General features: G+C 31.9%; 1 protein-coding gene across 1 annotated transcript in view; it reads left to right on the forward strand.

Annotated features, from left to right (window-relative positions):
• The window catches only part of LOC126734623 (von Willebrand factor A domain-containing protein 8), an 88087-nt gene extending 67130 nt beyond the window's left edge, over positions 1-20957 (forward strand). Inside the window, 4 exon segments of the mRNA XM_050438319.1 lie at positions 3813-3933; positions 4079-4268; positions 4779-5017; positions 20802-20957. Coding sequence (XP_050294276.1) covers positions 3813-3933; positions 4079-4268; positions 4779-5017; positions 20802-20904 — 653 coding nt within the window. The 3' untranslated portion in view covers positions 20905-20957.
• The last annotated feature ends 55 nt before the right edge of the window (positions 20958-21012 follow it).

Raw genomic sequence — 21012 nt, forward strand, 5'->3', positions numbered from 1 at the left:
ATTATGCGAGTCACAAAGGGTTTTTCCAATGGTTCTGCGGTACTAACATTGTATAATTCCTTAATAAGACCCTTAGTTAAATGTGCCACTGTTATTTGAACTCCTTTTTATCAAGTATATATAATTAATTACCTTTTTAATAGACAAAGACATTTTTCTACATACCATAATAATTTGAAGTTATATTATATTAATACTTTGATTTAATGTAATAAATTTATTTGATTCTGATTTCTGTCTGCATCATATTCACTTAAATGGCAACCCTTACAACTTACGTACAAGGCTAACTTTTAGTATTCCAAAATCACAATTAAACTACTTTCTTCATTCACCGCTCATTCGTTGCGCTAGAAAATTTAACAAAATTAATTAGTTAAAATTCGATATTTTTTACTTACATTTCAACAAATATAAGAAAAAAATTAAACCTTTGTTAGTTTAGATAGACGCTTGGTAATATTTTACATATGTCTTATTAGAAATATAGAGTACTCGCTAGACTGTTGATTTTTCTTTGTATACTTTGTGCGATTCAGTAATTGGACAGCTGCGCCTATCTGTTGGGTGGCCCGTTTCTTTAAATAAATAAATCTACTAAGATGTTTTATTACTTAACCAAAACATATTAATATAATCAACTCTTTTTAAATAATATTAATATTTTCAATAAGAATTTAAGATACTCTAACTGGTGGCAGATAGAAGAGATAATAGCTCCCTTCGGGCTTGCTAGGAATCTCCGAGCAGGCAACTTAGCTATGCTGACCACTTTCTGACCCTTTTCCCAGTTGATATAAGTCATTTATACGGGAAACCGTGGGTGGTAATTAAGCAGATCATAACAGCGACACAACACATAGCTGTAAGTGCCCTTAAAATAAGTTTAATGGCTATGGGACTGCGATCGGACAGGCAAAAAGGAAACCATCCGAGTGCCTTTCCCAAGAAAACAAAATAAGTATAAGTACACAGAGTAGAGATAGAAATATACTAAACAATCCGGTTAGCGACTCGCGCCAGACTGAGTCCAGACAGGCTGGTGTGAAATTGGCTACTGGGCATGCGTTTGCGACCTAAAAACCTAAATTAGAAATGAGGAAAGAAATAGCAATAGCGACATGGAACATCATATCAGGAGCCAACGTGATAGGGGGAAATAAAGTTGCGTTTTTAATATCAAAAAGAATATCGAAGTACAAAGAAATACAATCCAATAAGCGACCGGTTAATTCAAGTCATACCCTATAGGCTATAAACCTACGGATCTTCATATATTACAAGTTATATAGTCCTACCACGGAAGCATCAGATGATGAAATAAAAGAAATTTACAGGACTATTGAACAAATTATATGCGATACGCCGAACAAAGAAATTTCGGAAATAACAGAAGATTTTAATGCAAACACTAAACACACAGAATGACAATCACCTGGAATCACCTAGCCAGGAAAGTGGCTACAGGAGTAGGGTGAATCGATACCCCTACTGAAAATCCGCACGTGAACTGTAATAACTAGGGGACGATTGCACTGGTACCACACGTCAGCAAGGTACTATTTAACATAATTAACATCATCAAATACCAGATGAACAAACAGGTTTTATGCCCTGAAAAATGCAGAGGCGAACAGATCTTAAAAACACGATGGGAACTCCCCTTCACTTGATTCAACTCATCCAAAATCTTTATGAGACCAACAGCGCTAAAGTAAGAGTCAATAACGGAGACTCAGAAGCCTTCACAAGGATGGCAGGGGTATATTCTATCTCCCTTTCTTTTCAGCATATACTCAAAACACGAAATGCGCATAGTTATGGATGAGTGGGAAGGCGGAATAGCCATTAACGGCAGAGGTATAATCTCAGATACGCGAATTATGACATCAAATGAGGAACAACCGTAAGGGATCATGAATAGACTAGTAGTCGCCACTAGAACCTACGGTCTAAAAATCAACGAATCTAAGACAAAAGTGATGATTATAGGCAGAGCAATTCTAACTGTGGGATACGAAATGCTGGAGAAATCTGAAGGCAATTAGCTATAGCACGTACTTCAACCACATGGCTGACAAAAATTTGGAAAGACACAAGCGTAACTACACCATAAGAACGCAAATCAAACGTTAGTGGAAATGCTCATCTTTTCCATAGTACGCAAAAAGGTTTTTTTATTAGTCTATGGACTTGGACAATTAAAAAAGCAGACAAGAACAGAATGCATTTTTTTGATATGTGGGCCTGTCAACGCTAACTTCTCGGATAAAGAAAAGGCTGATAACGACCACATCCTAGTCACACCTCAGATTTTTTGGACATCTTGCGAGGCGTGATAATACCATGGAAACCTTGGTAATTCAAGGGAAAATGGAGAGACGCCATCCGAGGGGCAGGTCGCTAATGAGATGGATAGACCTAATGAAGATGATAACAGGATAAATATTACAAGAAACTACCCACCCAGCTCAATATAAAGATCTCTGGAAGACGACCATCAACTCAACTACTTAAGTCTCGATGCCACCGTATCCTTACGAGGGGTGAACGGACTCAGAAGGAGAGAGACAAATCGATATCTTCTTTGTCTGGGCTTGTACTTAACTCTGATGAAGTGTCAGTTTCTTGGGAAGTCAGTTTCTTCTTTTTTTCGTGTTTTCGATACTCTGCATGTAATATATACCCTTTAACTGTCTTTGACTATGGAATAATTTTTTACATTTTCCCATATTTTATTGTTGGGAGAGGTTCTTTTCACCTCTATCTTAAGAAGTATTCGTTTGATTTGTGGATTTTTCACCAGGCAACTTCTTACTTTAAGGACCGTCGGCTCTTTTTCGCCGTTAAAAATGTTTTGACACTTCTGTATTTTGTTTGATAGTTGACTTTTACATTTTTAAAGGTCACATACATAAAGGTCTTATGTGTGTGACGTGTATATTTTAATTTTTTCTTCGGTAATAGAAACATTTTTGTCAGTTACTTCTGTGTAACGTTTTCTTGTTTAATTCATGGGGATTTTGGTTAAATTTATCATTAACATCATTGATCCATTCATAAAATTACACACTTTTTATATAAATAACTATTTTACGTAGACTATCTATTTTACGTAGACTGCAATACTACTTACGTAGTATTGAAATTCTTGAGAAGTTAAAAACTCTTATTCATTAAAAAAATATAAAACTTCTACACATTTTTATAATGAATTGAAGATTTTACATTTATTAATGCAAAACAAGATCTTTATTCAATAGGATGTTTTTGCGCATAACTATGGATCCAAGTTAAATATCTTCATAATTTTTACATCTTAATATAGAGAATTATATGAAAATGGACTTTTTCACTATTCTTGAGAATATGACTTACGAAATTTGAAATACTCTTAAAATGTTTTATATAAACACATTTCTTGTACCTCATAAAGCTTTCTTTTTGAGGTTTTTCAACAATGTATTTTTTTTTCAGCAAAATAGAGTGTTTTCTGAACCGGACGTTTCACATATGAGAGGCAATACTATTAGACATTGACATTTGATTTAGTTCCCAGATATTCGAATTACTGACACCTTCTCTAAATGTTCTTAGAAGGTCCACAGATATTTGAGAACATTGAATGTTTAGTATATTTTGCTATTAGAGTGATTTCTATAATAATTTTCCTTTCACTTGTTTACGAAGTATTAATTTTTAAAATTTAAATGACCATCTCTGATATTTATGAAACTTTAAGATCCTCATGGCTTTTTGTTATTAAATTTAAGCTACAAAGTATATTTTAATTATTTTGGTCGTTTTTATAGGATTGTTAGGTGAAAAAACGATTTTTAGAAGAAGAGCTGAGCAAGAACCAGAAATCGGAACCCCTCAATTGAAACCAAAATATTTTAGGATTCTTGCAGATGTGTCTGGAAGTATGTATAGGTAAGCAGTTTGTTCATTTGTTTAACAAAACAAGTTTTAATTAACCCACTAAGACGCTGCTTCTTCGTCAAAGAATTATGCTTCTTGAAATAATTGGCATTAAAAAAATTATTTTTATATGTCAATGCACAATACCATATTTTAGGTTTAATGGATATGACGGAAGATTAGACAGAGAATTAGAAGCAGTAGTTCTTGTAATGGAAGCGCTAGAAGGATTCGAGGATAAAATAAAATATGACATTATCGGTCACTCTGGGGAAGAGTATAACATTAATTTCGTTTCACGAGACAATCCACCTAAAAATAATAAGCACAGACTTGAAGTTATTAGAGTAAGACTTTTGAAAGTGCCATTTTTATTTTATGTTTTTTTTTCTAGTATTATGATTACACTTTTTACCAGTTAATAAATTAACAAGCCATTTAAATAATGTATAATGGTAGATCTTAGAATAAGTACAGTTTTAGATCAGGTTATACATATGAAGAGTTAAAAAAAAACTTTGTGTTAAAACAATAAAACTAGTTGCTTAGATTAAATTATTGGACAAAATCTGATGTTACATAATGGTATAGAAATTATCGGTTAATAGTAAAAGAAAACGCTTATTTGCACTTGTTTCCATCTTCATGGGGCTAAACAAATTATATTTTTTTGTGAATAATATTTAATTTTTATTATGTATGTAACTCAAAGACATTAACCTTTTAATTAAAATCTTTCTGCATACTGAATTTTGAATTAAGTAAGATTTCTTTATTTGCTATCTTATTTCCGGATAATTATTATTGTGTATAAACCAAGGATATTAACCATAAAATAATATAATATTACCTTATAGAAAATGCATGCCCACGCCCAATTCTGTTGGTCAGGAGACAATACATTACAGTCTACCACCTGGGGAGTGTCCACACTAGCAGAAGAGGACTGTGATGAAGCAATTTTAGTCTTATTGTCCGATGCTAACCTACAGAGGTACGGCATATCTCCTGCCAGACTGGCGGAGGCGCTTACGATGAAGCCCACTGTCAGTTCTTATGCTGTTTTTATTGGAGGGCTTGGGGATCAAGCCGAGAGGTATGTAGAGTTCAAACGATAAACGATTTTCAGTCATTAAAACTTATCGAGCACATCAATATCAGTTTGGTTTCCAAAAAAAAAAAAAATTGTGCGCTGGAGACCACACGACTGAAGTAAAACTTCTTTTTTATAACGCATTCGCCAGCTTACTCCCCAACTCGAGCGTGCGTAAAGAAGATTTACTTCAAAACGTTATGTCTGAATAACGTGTAATTTTGTCTACGGGTGATGCATATTACGAAACCCTCTTACGCATGCAGATACAGAAATTTTATGACGAATGCATCAAGGTTCTGTCCTAGTTTCTTGTCCAGCTTTACGGAAAAAAATTGGCTGACCTTTTTAGACGATAGCACTGTAGTAGTATTATATTATACAAATCCTTGTAACCGTACTTTCCTGTTTGAAAGACTATTCGTAGGTGTTGTGTTCTTTGTAAATGGATCCCTAGATATCATCTATGACTTATAAGAAAATTTTATCAGGTTATTATTGGATAAAATGAATAGTAAGAGTGTAAAAGTGTGGGTTGACATGGCTAGAATTGTTTTCTTCAACCTTCACATTTGTTTTCCAAAGATTAAAAATGTCTTGACATATCCAACGTAACCTTTACCTACTTCTGTTTTAACTACAAGTCAATTTTTTTATAAAAGCATTAGGAAACATATCCTTAGAGATGTCTCAAGCAAGAGCTACATTTTAAAATCCTATGAAAGACATTTTACATATCGAGGGTCAAAACGCAGGACCTCGTAACTAACATTTTTGGCTAAATTAGTTTTAATATACCATTACCACATGCGTAGAATAGATGGTGGCATCTGTTTACCAAGTTAGATATTAATCAGTTTTTAATTTTAGCGGCAAATCGCAAAAATCATAACCTCGTATTTACATTCGCGTCAGTTTTGAAAGCATTACCTCGTATTTGTCAGTTAACCCTTGTTAGCGACCATTACTGTTGTTCGTGGAAGTGCTTTGTGTTTTTTGCCGGTAAGATGTTTAAAATAGCTACAATTTTATATCACTTTGAAAATAGTTGTTTTAAAGTTGTTGCTAGTAGTTTGTGTTTAATTTATTTTATAATAAATATAATTTTTCTTTACCTAAACCACATTTTTTTTCCAGATAACACACACGATGTCCTGCATTTTTTAAAATTTAAATTGTATTACCGCTTGCGAGTTGCTGTTTAAGACTACTAATACAATTATAATGTCTAGCTGAGCAAGAAAAATGGTGGCAATGGCTAAAAATCTAAACTCAAATAAATTAAATACAGTAACTAGATGCCTAGGACAAGAAAATGACCTGAACTTGTCAAATATAAGTGATTTTAACAATGAGTCATTACTCGAGCTTGAGTTGGACCAAATTCTAAGCTCTGAGGATATTTCTAAACTAATAAATAATGCGGAGGTCGTATTCGAAAACTATTCAGAGCCAGGAATTCTCAGCACCTCTCCCGATCAAATGGCAAATATGGAAATCAAAGAAGCTACGATATCAGATCCCATCCTTAAAACAAACTCTATGGAAGCCAGTTTGGGTGAAAGCATTACAAATTCATTTACGGATGACGTACCCGAAGAAAACACATTGTCTGATCCTGATTACGACGCCACAATGGAGCCCGATGACCCCGACTCATCTGAAGAAAGTATGGTCGAAGACAATTCAAATGAAGGACCGCAAGGGCAACTTTCAGAAGAGGATAGCGATTTAGAAGAACAACCTGTAGGTGAACATAAAAATAGAAAGCGAAAAGGATACAATAAAAGTACTATTAATAAAAAACTAAGGCTGATAGGCAAAAGCTACATGGGATTCACAAAGCCCAAAAATCAAAAAAATACGTTTCAAAACAAAAATCGCCAGGAAAGGAAGATAAAAGAAAGGCGTTAGTGTTTAAACAAAGAAAAAGTGAGGGATGCTACAAAAAAATGTTGTCTTATTTCAAACGAGGATCGAGAAAAGTTATTCAAGAAGTTCTGGGAAGATATGACTTGGGAGCAGCGAAAAGTGTTTGTTGGAAATACTGTCAAAGTATGCGATAAAAAGAGGCCTTTGAAACAAATCGATTTATCTCGTAGATCCCAAACACTAAATTATTCTTTTATTATCGGTAATCAATCCATTACTGTTTGTAAGAAAAGTACTTGAATACCCTTAATCTCGGAGATTGGTCCGTACGATCCTGGGCGATGAATTCTGAAAATGGCATGGCTAGTAGAAACCAAACCGATATAAGAAGGAGAGAAAAACGACAAGATATTTTAAAAAATGACAGAAACTTTCTTACCGAGTTTCTTCAAAATTTAAACAAGCTTCCTTCACATTACTGTCGAAAAGATACCAACAGAATGTACTTGGAACAGTCTTTTCAGTCATGGTCCGATTTATACCGTGTCTACATGGGGAAATGCCAAGAAAAGGGGCAAAATCCAATGTCAATTATTACAATGACTAAACTTGCCGACGAAATGAAAATCTCAATATTCCGACCTAGAAAGGACCAATGTGATGTCTGTTTTAAGTATAAGAACGAAAATATAGAAGCGGAAGAGTATAAGGAACACATTGAGAAAAAAAATTCAGCAAGACGTGAAAAGGAAATAGATAAGGAGAAGGCGATAAATGGTGAGTTTCACATGATTACCATGGATGTGCAAGCTGTGAAGCTATCTCCGCAAATACCAGCTAGCACGTTGTACTATAAACAGAAATTGTGTTGCCATAACTTCACGATTTATAATTTAGTCAACAACCAAGCCGTTTGTTATTGGTTTAACGAAACTATTGCCGATGGGCAAGCATCTGTTTATGCTTCCTTTTTAGTAGACTACTTACAAGAGCAACTTTTAACCCAAGGTGCCAAAAGATCTATCATTATTTAATCTGATGGCTGTACGGCGCAAAATAGGAATAGTGTGCTCGGTAATGCTCTTCTTTATTTATCAGAGAAGCATGATGTTTCAATTACGCGAAAGTTTTTGGAAAAGGGTCACACTCAGATGGAATGTGACTCTGTCCATAGTGCTATTGAAACCTGCTTAAAAAACAAAGAAATCTATTTACCAAGTGATTATTTAAAAATCACCAAGCAAGCACGTATTAAAAATCCCTATTAGGTAAAGAATATGGGCTACGAGTTTTTCAAAAACTACGGCCATAAAGATTTTTTAAAGTATGCCTCGATTCGGCCTTCAAGAATGAATAATGATAGGGCTATTGTGTCCAATATTAGAGCGTTACAATATTGTAATGGGCAAATCTCATTCAAGTTAAAATTTTCTGACGAAGACTTTCACCCCCTTCCCCTAAGACCAAAAAAAGAAGTTTTTATGAACAGTTGCCTTACAAGTAAAAATATTTTCCCAAGAAAAGTTTTGTCAGCTTTTATTTTTCATTTTTTTAATTTAATTTTATTTGAATTAGGTTGCTACATAAAAAATACTTTTATACAAAGATGTTGTTTTTAAATTTAGAAAAAGACCAGATCACAAACTTTTTGAAGTACCTGATAATGTGATGATATTATTAAAATGTTAATAGGTATTTAATTATGTTAGGAAATAGGTTTAGGGTACTAGTACACAATTTTTTATAATGTTTAATACTCCTTTGCACAAAATATTGAATATTCTCTTATTTTATTTTCTGTAATAAATACACAAAATTTATTTGTGTTTTTTTCGTAGTTTTTTAAGAATGCAATTCCTCGTATCTGTATTATTTAGACGCAGTACCTCGTAAATGTAGTTTATTTTATAAAAAAAAGAAAATTATTATTTTTTTCTAAACTGATGTCGTTATGTTCCTGCTAAATAAATAAATGTATAAAAAAATCATTACTTGTCGTTTATTAGAAAAATTAAACAGTTTTATTGCTCTCCTGAAAAATTTCCAAAATGTTACTTACAAGGTCCTGCTTTTTGACCCTCGATATCAAAAATGATAGTTCATACTATACCATTGATGAATTAATTCTATATAGATGTCTGTAGATTGAAAAAAAAACTTACAAAATATTTCACAGATTTCATTTTATTTTTTCTTCGTTGCCTCTTTTATGTTAGAAATAGTGTTGTAGCGTTGTGCATGTAATTTTTTTATTTTTTATTATTTTTTTTACTATTTATAAGTAATAATGTGCTTAAAGTATTAAGAGGTTCTTAAGAAATAGTGGCGGTTGCATTATTTTATTATTTCAATGTTACAGACAAAAATGTTTGGAAATGAGGAATCAAAAGTATATAGAGCAGATAAAAACTATATAAAGTATGCAAAAAGACTACAAGGTAACCAACCAATAATTTATGCCACCTCCATATATCTAGTTTTATTGTAATATTCTTTGCTTTTACTAAGTGCAAATAGTATTCTCGCTTTTGGGACAATTTATTTTGTTTTGCTCAATGTTAGCCACTGAAAATGGCATGCCAAAAGTCTACAAGTGGGAAATTTGCAGAAAAAATATAAATTTGACTGAAACTTTATAAATATAAAATTATTATAAATAAAAGAATTACATTATTTTATTGAAAAAAGGAAGTATTCATTCAGGAAGTAGAGTAAATGATTCATAAGAAAGATACATTCTTAGAAGGAAGTCCTTTCTCAAAGTAGAATACCAATCTTTTTTTTTTCAAGAACGTTTGACAAGAATGATGCATTCGGGGATTTGTCCCGTCAGACCTGTTGTTTCGCATAGGGACTCGAAATTGTCTTCTTGGCTAACATCCATTTTGCTACAACTGCCTTAAATTTTCTCATTCATTCTCTATAAAAAAAAAACTCATTTGAATTAACCCATAATTTATCTAATACGAAAATACCTAATTTTTCTTCGTTTCATTTGCTGTTTCTCACCTTTTTCCTAGTATTTCTCCTAAAGATTGTATATCCCATATTCGTGAATTGCTCTTTTTAAATTCCAATTTACTTACCCATATTATTTTAGAAATTTGCTCCTTAATAGATGTTGCTTTAAGACAAAATTTCTTACAAATTAAAGAAAAGTTTTATGCTCAGAAGTCTAGCCTGGCTATTGGTTCGAGTTTGTCTCCATTCCTTGCATGAAGAGAATTAAGGCTTTATGTGGGATTTTGTAAAAAATTTCAATACTTTTCACAGCTCTGTTAAGTTTACTTATAAAAAAGAAACTGAAAGTTAATTACACTGCCTTGATTTATTGATTCATTAAATACTAATTCACTTGAATTCGAGATTTAAAGAAAACCTACAGGAACTGATGACTTTTCTTCCAACCATCAAACTTTTAACCAAAAATTTGCTGTGTTTAATTCATTGTTTCATTGACTTTTTAACATTTCTCTCTCTTCAAACAACTTTCAGAAAGAACTTGACACAATTTATCAAATAGCTCTTAGATATCCTGACAATACCACAAATTATCTATAAAAAGTATCACCGTTTAGATTAAAATATCAAATCAGGTGGCTGAAAGGTTTCAGGGAAATTGTAGTCGAAAATTAAATGTTTCTTTAGGGACCTCAAACTCCTTGTCAAAGCATCTTGTCAATACCAAAGACAAAATTCCTGTCAGTCACAGATCTGGAGTTTGCCGACTAAAATGTTCTCATCCTGACTGTAATGTGTGCCACATCGATCAAAGCAGAGGGAGAATTAATTAACTCGTGTAAAAGAACATACTAAATTAATAGAAAACAAGGTAAATTGGTTTATTGTTAATACTTCTCCTTTCGATCTTCACATTATTGAAGTTGGATATAAGTTTGAACCTCAAGTGGATACTGATGTGCTGCATGTCTATTGGAACGGGTTGGATCTTTTGAAAATCCTGGAAATTATTGAGGCAATAAAATCACCTTATTATTTTTGTATTAACGAACAAACTAAGTTCGAAAATAACTTGTTTTTTAATTCTTTAGGTCCAGTTTTTCGTACTTTCCCCTTAATAGACTCTACTTTAAATATATTTTAGAGTCCGATGATGATGATTTATCTCATTGAAGTCACACTTGAAACAATATTGTCATTTTACTTGTGGAGAAAATACTTCATTCTAAGAAGGTATCTTTCTTATTAATTACATTATTATGCAACAATTAACAAATTACAAATAATATAAATACAATATACAACAATTAATAAAAATACAACTAATAAATTTCACATTACACAGCACCTTTTTCTTTACACCAGTAACAGTTTTGTTAGAGTGTTTTGAAACTTACCCAAATCAGCTCTTTCTGCATTAGATTTTTCAACAGGGGGAGAATATTCCTAATTATAAGCCCACATATTTGCCTTCCCCCAAAATTTCTTTCAAAATTATGAAGAAACTAATGAAAACAGGGATAGTCAAATTTTTGGAAGCTACAGCATTCTTAATAGCACAATGTGTATTTTTGGTTATATGTAGAAACACCTATGATATACACACAATGATGCTATTTTTCACCTAACTCAAAAACTCACCGAACTCAATCTGGGCCTTAATAACTACAGTGGTATTTTGTGATCTTGCCAAAGCCTTTGATTGTTTGTGACAATTGAAAGGCGAAAACTTGGAAGTTTATGGAAGTAGATGTTCGAAAACGTTCGTTTTGATTATTATGAATCAGAGGAGTTCAGTGCCACGGCAGGGGTGCTGTAGCACCCCTGTAGGGCTGTATCATTGGCCCACTTTTATTTCTCATTATGTTAATGACTTGGCATCATTCACATATGGGCAATGTAGGTACATCTTTTTCTGATGACACTACTGTCCTTTGGCATAGTAAATATCCCACTACGATTGAAGCAATGTTAAAGAGTCAGGTAATCCTAACTATTTATCTTTTAATAGATCAAAAAGAAATATTTTAAATATGCTTTGAATGGTGTATACTTGGGTAAGCACCCTGTTACTTTAACGAACCATAATAAATTTTTAGGTTTATTTATTGATGATTGAAGACTAAGGTTCGATAAACATATTGATCAACTTAATACTTGCATTATCTATACCTTACAATTAAGTAGGTGCAATCTAAATGCATCAGTAGCCAAATCTGCCTACTTTGCATTCATTGATTCAGGGCTTGTTTGTCGTGCAAAAGCCAGCATTGATGTATTTGTATCTGCTTAAATATGGAGAAACTTGAAACCTAGTATGTATATTTATGTACATGAAACTGCATATTCTTCGGTAATTCACTCCCTAAATATAAATATGACTCGTTCATTATTTGCATAAATTTACCAATTACAACTATGGCTTTATCTAAGAATTCAATCTATTAATACAGTAAAAAGATATTTAATCACTTTCCACTATTTCTTCATAAGATTGTTAGATATACAGTGCTTTTCTTTGAAGTCCCCCCCCCCCCATTTATTTTTTGAACGGGTCAAAAAAATTTTTTGAAACTTGGCATAAGTAAATTGGTCTATAGATACTATTTTTCACTGTAAACTAGGTAGTTGTAAATTCCAAGATGGCGGCTGGGCGACATCTTGAGAAAAAATTTTAAATAGAAAGGGGGGTCGTGTGGTACCTCATTTTAAAGGTCTCAATGAGTACTTTATAACCCTGAAATATTAGACCCATATCTTAACTCGTTTCAAAATGGCGGCCTAATAAAAAAGTATTTTTTTTTTATTTTAACGTTTTACATTTTTATGATTTTTGAATAGGTAAAAATCAGTGTACAAAAAAGTAGAAATACGTGTCTGACTGGTCAACGTGATTTTTATCGCTCCCGTTTACGTTAAATTTTAAAGTCTAAAACTTATATTTAAATTGTGTGTCGGGTATCATTCTGTTTGTGGTGGCGTCTTCTATACGATAGTGAAGTTTTTAAAACCACGAAATTTACCGCTTTCCGGAAAACTTACGAAAACCGTATAAAACTAACTTTTCTATAGCATTAAAAATATGTTCCATTATTAAAATAACAATAGTGAAGGTATTTATCAGTTTAAAGTTCTTATCTTTATTGCCGCTGCTCACGCTGGTACAGTGTAAATAAACATTTTGTTTATAATACCAAATATAATGGAAGGTAAAAATGATGTTCCTTCTTCAGATAAAATATGTGTACACTGCAAGAAAAATGTAGTGACCTGTCTAGAATGTTTAAGATGTGGGAAAATATTTCATCCAGCTTGCATGAATCAGGCTAATGAAGCAAAGAATAAGCAATGTCGTCATGTTGATGTTAGAGGATTGGCTAAAGAAGTGGAAAGTCAAAATAAAACAATTCTAAAACTAAATAATAAAATAAATATTCTTGAAGAAACAATTAAAAAACTTATGGAAAAATCTGAAAATCAACAATTACAAGAATCACCGTCATTGAATAATCCAATCATGGAAATAAATAAAAAAATAAATAAAAAAATTGAGGAGATGGAACAAGACATAGAATATTTAAAAACTAAGCCACCAATGCTGGATTCAAGCTCTGAAACGGTCACTGAGGTGGACGAAATCTCTGAAAATAGCAAGCAGGGAAAAGATGACGATTTGTTGACCACCATTAATGGTGCACTGAAAGATCAATCTGAGCAGATTGCAATTAAATTGGATGGCATAGTGCAGGCTATTAAAAGTACCAACAAAGAACTAGTCGAATTTTTGACTCAAAACATAACAAAAAGTAGTCCAGTTACCAAAACACCACTGCAGGAAAAGAAACTGTTAAATATTACAAATGCAAATCCGGCAAAAGAACTAATGCAAACCAGACCTACCATAGCAAATGGAATAAGTGCATCATCGTCAGCGACAATAAATCAGACATCAATTAGCAACCAAATTCAAAGTATGGTTAAGGGCACAGGAAGAGTTTTGGATATAGCTGCAGCTGCCGAAAGAAAGTGGTACTATGTGGGAAATTTACATCCTGACTGTACAGAGGAACGCCTAAAGGACCATTTAATCAAGAACGATATAGATTTATCCAGTTGTGAAAAATTAAATAGTCAGTTTGATCATAAAGTAGCATTTAAAATATCTTTTGAGCCACAGTTGGAGAAACTTGTATTAAACAGTGATCTGTGGCCTTTGAATGTAGTGGTCAAACCTTTTTCATTTCGCCCTATGGGACGTCGCTTCAACGGGATGAATACTTCGCAGAATTTTCGAAGAGGCTTCAACAGGAACCAGAGAAACTAAGTGTGACAGTAAGTGAACCTAAGACACTAAATATTGTATATCAGAACGTAAGAGGGTTAAATACGAAAATAGATGAGTTTTTAGGGAGCATTTGGACTACATCTGATGAATATGATATTGTAATATTAACCGAAACATGGTTGCATAACTCTGTAAATGATTGTGAAATATTTCCAAATATATTTAATGTATTTAGAGTTGATAGGGATTTTCAACTAAGTGGAAAAACCAGAGGGGGTGGAGTTTTACTAGCATCCAAAAATAATTTCTGTGTAAGTACTGTTGACACAGGATTTATAGATGAAAATATTGATTTTTTATGTGTAAAACTTACAAAGGAAAATTGTAAATGTTTGTATTTATTGACATTATATGTAGCACCATCTTGTACTCTTAACTCGTATGAAAGATTATATGATTTTCTAGAAAAACGGCAATATCTGTTTGACTCTGACATTATTATTATAGGTGACTTAAATATCACAAATCTTAATCGATATTACCAAACAGGAGGGTCAGACAGGTTTGTAGAGACATTTTTGCAATTTTTAAATTTTTATGATGCTACACAAGTCAATTTTGTTTCCAATAGCTTAAATCATATACTAGATGTAGTGGTTACAAAAAGTAACTGTACTGTTTTAAGAAGTGACTTTTGTTTTGTTAAAGAATATAAACACCACCCTACTCTTAAAGTATCCTTGTCATTGTGCTGTAATAGTAATCAAAAAGAGTTGGCATCTTTATCGTCAAGGTATAATTTTCGCAAGGCTGACTTTTTGTCTATGTATTACCTTTTTCTAAAAATAGACTGGAGCTTTCTGGAGTCTCACACTGATATTAATAAAGCAATACTCTCACGAGATGTGACTTTATATTCAATTTTTGATATATGTGTACCTAAAGGCGGAAAAAAATGTAAAAAATATCCTGTTTGGTTTACAAAAAATATTATAAATAAACTAAAATTCAAAGAAAAAGCTCGGGAAAAATACAAATTAAGCAAAAATCAAGATCATTATCTTCAATTTAAAAAACTTAGAGTCGAAATTAAAAAGGATATAAATACCGCCCACAAAAAATATTTAAAGGCAATACAAGACAAAATCAGTGTAGACTCTCGATCTTTCTGGTCATATATAAATAATAAGAAAGGATCTGTGCATATACCCAACAAAATGTTTATGGACAATTCGGAATTTAACTCTGGTGAAGAAATATGTAATGAATTTAGTGACTATTTTAGTAGTGTTTATTCGAGGGAAGAGGGTAATAACCCGAATACATTAGAAAATATTTATTCACCAGAAATAATTTTAAATAATGTAAATATAGATGATGTAATTGATGTTATTAAGAAATTAGAAGAGAACAAAGCAATAGGTCCAGATAATGTTCCAAGCTATTTGTACAAGGGATTTTGTGATATATTAAGTTACCCATTATGTTTTTTGATTAATCTAAGCCTTAAAACAGGAATTTTTCCCAATGCTTGGAAAGTAGCAAAAATATGTCCAATCTTTAAGAAAGGCAATAAAAGTGAAATAAAAAATTACAGACCTATTGCTGTGCTCTCAGCACCAGCTAAAGTGTTTGAAACCATTATTTTTAGAACTATTTATCGTACTGTTAGATCTAGCATATCAATATTTCAACACGGATTTTTAAAAGCTAAATCAACTGTAAGCAACTTATTAAGTGTCACTCAAACTATATCTGATGTGCTGAATCAGAGAGGTCAAATGGATATTGTATACACAGATTTTGAAAAAGCTTTTGATAAGATATCATTTAAAATATTATTGGATAGATTAGATAGAGAATATGGTTTTCATAATAATTTGGTGCATTTTATTGAGTCCTATTTGTATAACCGTAGACATATAGTTGTGATTGGGGGACATAGTTCGCGACCATTTACTCCTACGTCTGGCATACCACAAGGCTCCAATTTGGGACCATTATTTTTTCTTCTTTTTATTAACTCTCTGACGCAAGTAGTAACTCATGCTACATGCTCGCTGTTTGCTGATGATCTCAAATTATATTATCAAATAAATAACATAGATGACTGTAGAATGCTACAAGACGATTTAAATAATGTTGTACAATGGTCAATAGAAAATAGATTATATTTTAATGTCAATAAGTGTGTAGTTATGTCTTATAATAGAAAACAAAGAGATATATTATTTCCTTATAAAATACAAGATAGTCTATTGACTAGAGTAGAAAAGATTAAAGATTTGGGTGTGTTATTTGATAAAAGATTGACTTTTAATCTACATGTAAACGAAGTGGCAAACCGGACATGTAAAATGTATGGATTTATTGCCAGAAGTACTAAGGATTTCGTAAGGATTTCGCGTTACAAATATACGTTGGAGCGGGTGCAAAATAAAATGCTCCGCTATATCTATTTTAGAGAAAGGGGGGTATATGACCGTGAGGTGTCAACCACGACATTACGCGAAAGATATGCCCTCCAATCATTAGATAAGAGGAGGCAAAAATTTGCAGTTATTTATCTATATAAATCAATAAATGGGCAAATAAATGATCCTACATTTCTTTCAAGGTTGAGTGTGAATGCTCCAGCGTATCTTACTAGAAGATGTAAGACATTTTATGTGTCGGATGTAGCTCTTAATAATAGACATTTGAGTTCACCATTATTTAATTTGTGTGAAACTTATAACAGAATTCAAGAAAGCATTGATATTTTTAATACAAGTTGTGCTGAACTCAAATGTCGGTTAGATATAATTTTATAGTTAGTGCTGGTCAGATTAAGTTAGTATTATTTTGAATTATTTTTTAAAACATTTGTTATCTTTATTATTATTATTAGTGTATTATTATTATTATTATTATTATTATCATTAGTATGTACTTTGTAATAGGACCGTTTACTTAGTAAACTTCTGTAAAGTACATGAAATAAATAAATAAATAAATGAAAATAAATGCGTCACTATTTTATTTTGACATAAAAACGACAGTTCTAAATGTCAAAATAACACATAAGCGCCATCTTATAAATGCATTAAATAGAAATCTTGTGTTACCTCATTTAAAAGGTTTTATTGAGTACTTTTAATATTTATTACATGGATTCGGTGGACTCCGTTTTGACCTGTCTAAAAGTAACAGCCAAAAAAATACACTGTTGCGATTTTATTAACGTTTTTAATAATAATATACAAATAATTTATAATTTTTGAATTTTGGATTTAAAGATTAACTTTTTGGTTTCTAAAGACTTACTGAACCGCCCTCGTATGTCACATTTCACGTTAAAGGTTATTGAACATTATTTAGACATTCCAAAAACCAAATAGCTATTAAAAAAACTGGAAAAAAAATTTTAAGATATTTTTCCTTAACCGGTTAAAATCAAAATTAAATTTAAACTGCCAAACACACTAAACAATATCTAACAATGACCGATACAAGAGTAATTTACCGGTTAAGGAAAAATATCTTAAAATTTGTTTTCCAGTTTTTTTAATAGCTATTTGGTTTTTGGAATGTCTAAATAATGCTCAATAACCTTTAACGTGAAATGTGACATACGAGGGCGGTTCAGTAAGTCTTTAGAAACCAAAAAGTTAATCTTTAAATCCAAAATTCAAAAATTATAAATTATTTGTATATTATTATTAAAAACGTTAATAAAATCGCAACAGTGTATTTTTTTGGCTGTTACTTTTAGACAGGTCAAAACGGAGTCCACCGAGTCCATGTAATAAATATTAAAAGTACTCAATAAAACCTTTTAAATGAGGTAACACAAGATTTCTATTTAATGCATTTATAAGATGGCGCTTATGTGTTATTTTGACATTTAGAACTGTCGTTTTTATGTCAAAATAAAATAGTGACGCATTTATTTTCGTACACTGATTTTTACCTATTCAAAAATCATAAAAATGTAAAACGTTAAAATAAAAAAAAATACTTTTTTATTAGGCCGCCATTTTGAAACGAGTTAAGATATGGGTCTAATATTTCAGGGTTATAAAGTACTCATTGAGACCTTTAAAATGAGGTACCACACGACCCCCCTTTCTATTTAAAATTTTTTCTCAAGATGTCGCCCAGCCGCCATCTTGGAATTTACAACTACCTAGTTTACAGTGAAAAATAGTATCTATAGACCAACTTACTTATGCCAAGTTTCAAGAATTTTTTTTGACCCGTTCAAAAAATAAATTGGGGGGGGGGGGGACTTCAAAGAAAAGCACTGTATATAAACAATTTAGGACAGAAGAAAAAAAGTGTTAGTTTTAAAGGCCTTTTGGGGAATACCTATAGAGGAATTTTTATTGGATCTTTTTTAGACCTATTCTTGGTGTTTTGACTAAATTTTTATGATATTTCAGTTGTTGTTGCTATTAATATTATATTTATTATGTGTGTCTTTGTTTATCATAGTTTTATATTGAATTAGATATGCATTACACCTTATTTAGTATTTTTTTATCTATCATATTTTGATTATTATGTTTAATAACAATAAAACTTAAAAAAGAAGTTGATATAAATGATATGGTTCCGCACTGGCTTCGTTGATGAGATACGAGGGTTTAAAGAAACTATAAAATTTACATTTTGGTAAGCATTTCAAAATCTACAGTATCGGACAAAATTAGAGAGACTTCTCTATTTGCCAACTCCAATTTTTTGTACTTGAAATAATATTAATATTTGTTAAGCAGTGTATACCGGAGTTGACAAGAATTCTATTATCAACAATTCATTTTTGTAGCTCATGTTTACATTTATTTAAAGAATGTTTTTAACATTGATAAAAAATTACTGCGACAGAATTAAAGAGACTCATTTTGTATTTAGTTTCGCTGAAGTCGCGATTAGTTTAATTTCTGTTTATTAGTTTGAGAATATCATTAGCAATGCCTCGTGGTAAACATTATTCCATAGACCTAAAAGAAAAAATTATAGAAGCCTATAACTCAGGTCGCTCACAAAAATTAATCAAAGAGCAATTCAACGTCAGTAAACAAATGGTTTCCAGAACAATAAAAAATTATCAGCTCGGTGGAAGAGTGACAAACCTTAAAAGAGGTGGCCGCAAGAGAAAAACCTCAGTACTGCTGGACAGGAGAATTAAACGACTAAGTCAGAATAATCCGCGTCTATCTTCAACACAGATTTTGGCTGAATTGGAGGCGCCTGGGGTTTCATCCAGGACTGTGCAGCGGCGATTAGTGGAGGCGGGGCTTCCTGGAAGGAGACCAGCAAAAAAACCCCATCTATCAAAAAAAAATGTAGCTGCTAGAATGTTATTTGCAACACGTCACCGTTACTGGACAGCTAAGGACTAGAATAAGGTTTTGTTTAGTGACGAGTCTAAATATAATATTTTTGGAAGTGATGGAGCGCAGTTCGTACATCGCCCAGCAAACAAAAGGCTTGATCCAAAATATGTTTCTGGTACTATGAAGCACGGAGGTGGCAATTTAATGGTTTGGGGTTGTTTTTCGGGTTATGGAATGGGTCCTATCCACAAAATTGAGGGCACTATGGATAGATTTATGTATCGGACTATACTGGAAGATGTAATGTTGCCTTACGCCGAATGGGAAATGCCGCTAAGATTCACGACCCAAACATACGGCCAAACTTGAGAAGGAATGGTTTTTGGCTAACAAAATTCAAGTTTTAAAATGGCCACCGCAATCGCCGGACTTGAACCCAATTGAAAATCTTTGGGAGATTATAGAGAAAAAGATTCGCACTAAAAACATCGGGAATCGTGCTCAATTATTTGAAGAAATCGAGAATGCCTGGAAATCAATGGATCCGGCTGTAATTTCGAATCTCATTGCCGAATAGATGTGAAAAAGTTATCCAGAATAAAGGGTACTGGACAAAGTATTAGGTTAGTTTCATTAGTATAGGGTACAAATGTACTTTAAGCATAAGTCTCTCTAATTTTGTCGCACAGAAGTTTTTGCATTTTTTTATTTTTCCTAATAAATCTTGAGAAATGTTTTTTTTTTTTTTAATTTATTTTAGTGCCTTTTTAAACTACTTCAAAACATAACATCCTTCAGCACAAAAAGAGGAATTTAATCATTTTTATCTTACATAAAAGACGTAAGTAGTCGAGTCTCTCTAATTTTGTCCGATACTGTATATATATTTACTCTAAATGAAGTAAATGTTTTAACAAAATATGAGTAATTTAATTGTGCAAAAATATTTTTAAAAAAATTGAATAAATTCTTCCAATTTATCAAGAAAAATATGATTTCCAAATGTACTCGTACAAGTAATTTTATTTCAAATCCTTTTTGTAATGCCAAGCTATTGTCTACTATCTAATTTTTCTTTAAAAGAAGTGCTCTGTGCTGTATCACTTTTTAGAACAATTAAAATACTTTTTCATATTTTGGAATTTTTTTTATCCCTTTTTAAACAACTTTTTATCTTAAAATTAATCAAAAAAAATCATTTCCTAAAATATATGCCCACGTACACAGCCTATTGTGATCATAACATTTTTTTCTTGACACATTGTGAAAATTGCCTAAAACGTACACAACATAAATCCGGATTAAATCTATTTTATGAAAATAATTAATTATTAATTAATTTTTGTAGATTAACACAAAAATTACCTTCAGGCAGAGCTTTTATTTGCAATGACACCAAAGAACTACCGCAAATTCTTAAGCAGATATTTTGGTCGTCGGTAAATGTATGATGAAGAGGAATATTTTAAACAAATTTTGTAAATAAATGTTTGTTTTTTTTAAATACTGGGTTTCATTTTATCTGTCACACATTTATAAATCACTAAATATACAGATAA

The sequence above is a fragment of the Anthonomus grandis genome, chromosome 3 (genome assembly GCF_022605725.1).
Source record: "Anthonomus grandis grandis chromosome 3, icAntGran1.3, whole genome shotgun sequence".
Classification (NCBI taxonomy): domain Eukaryota; kingdom Metazoa; phylum Arthropoda; class Insecta; order Coleoptera; family Curculionidae; genus Anthonomus; species Anthonomus grandis.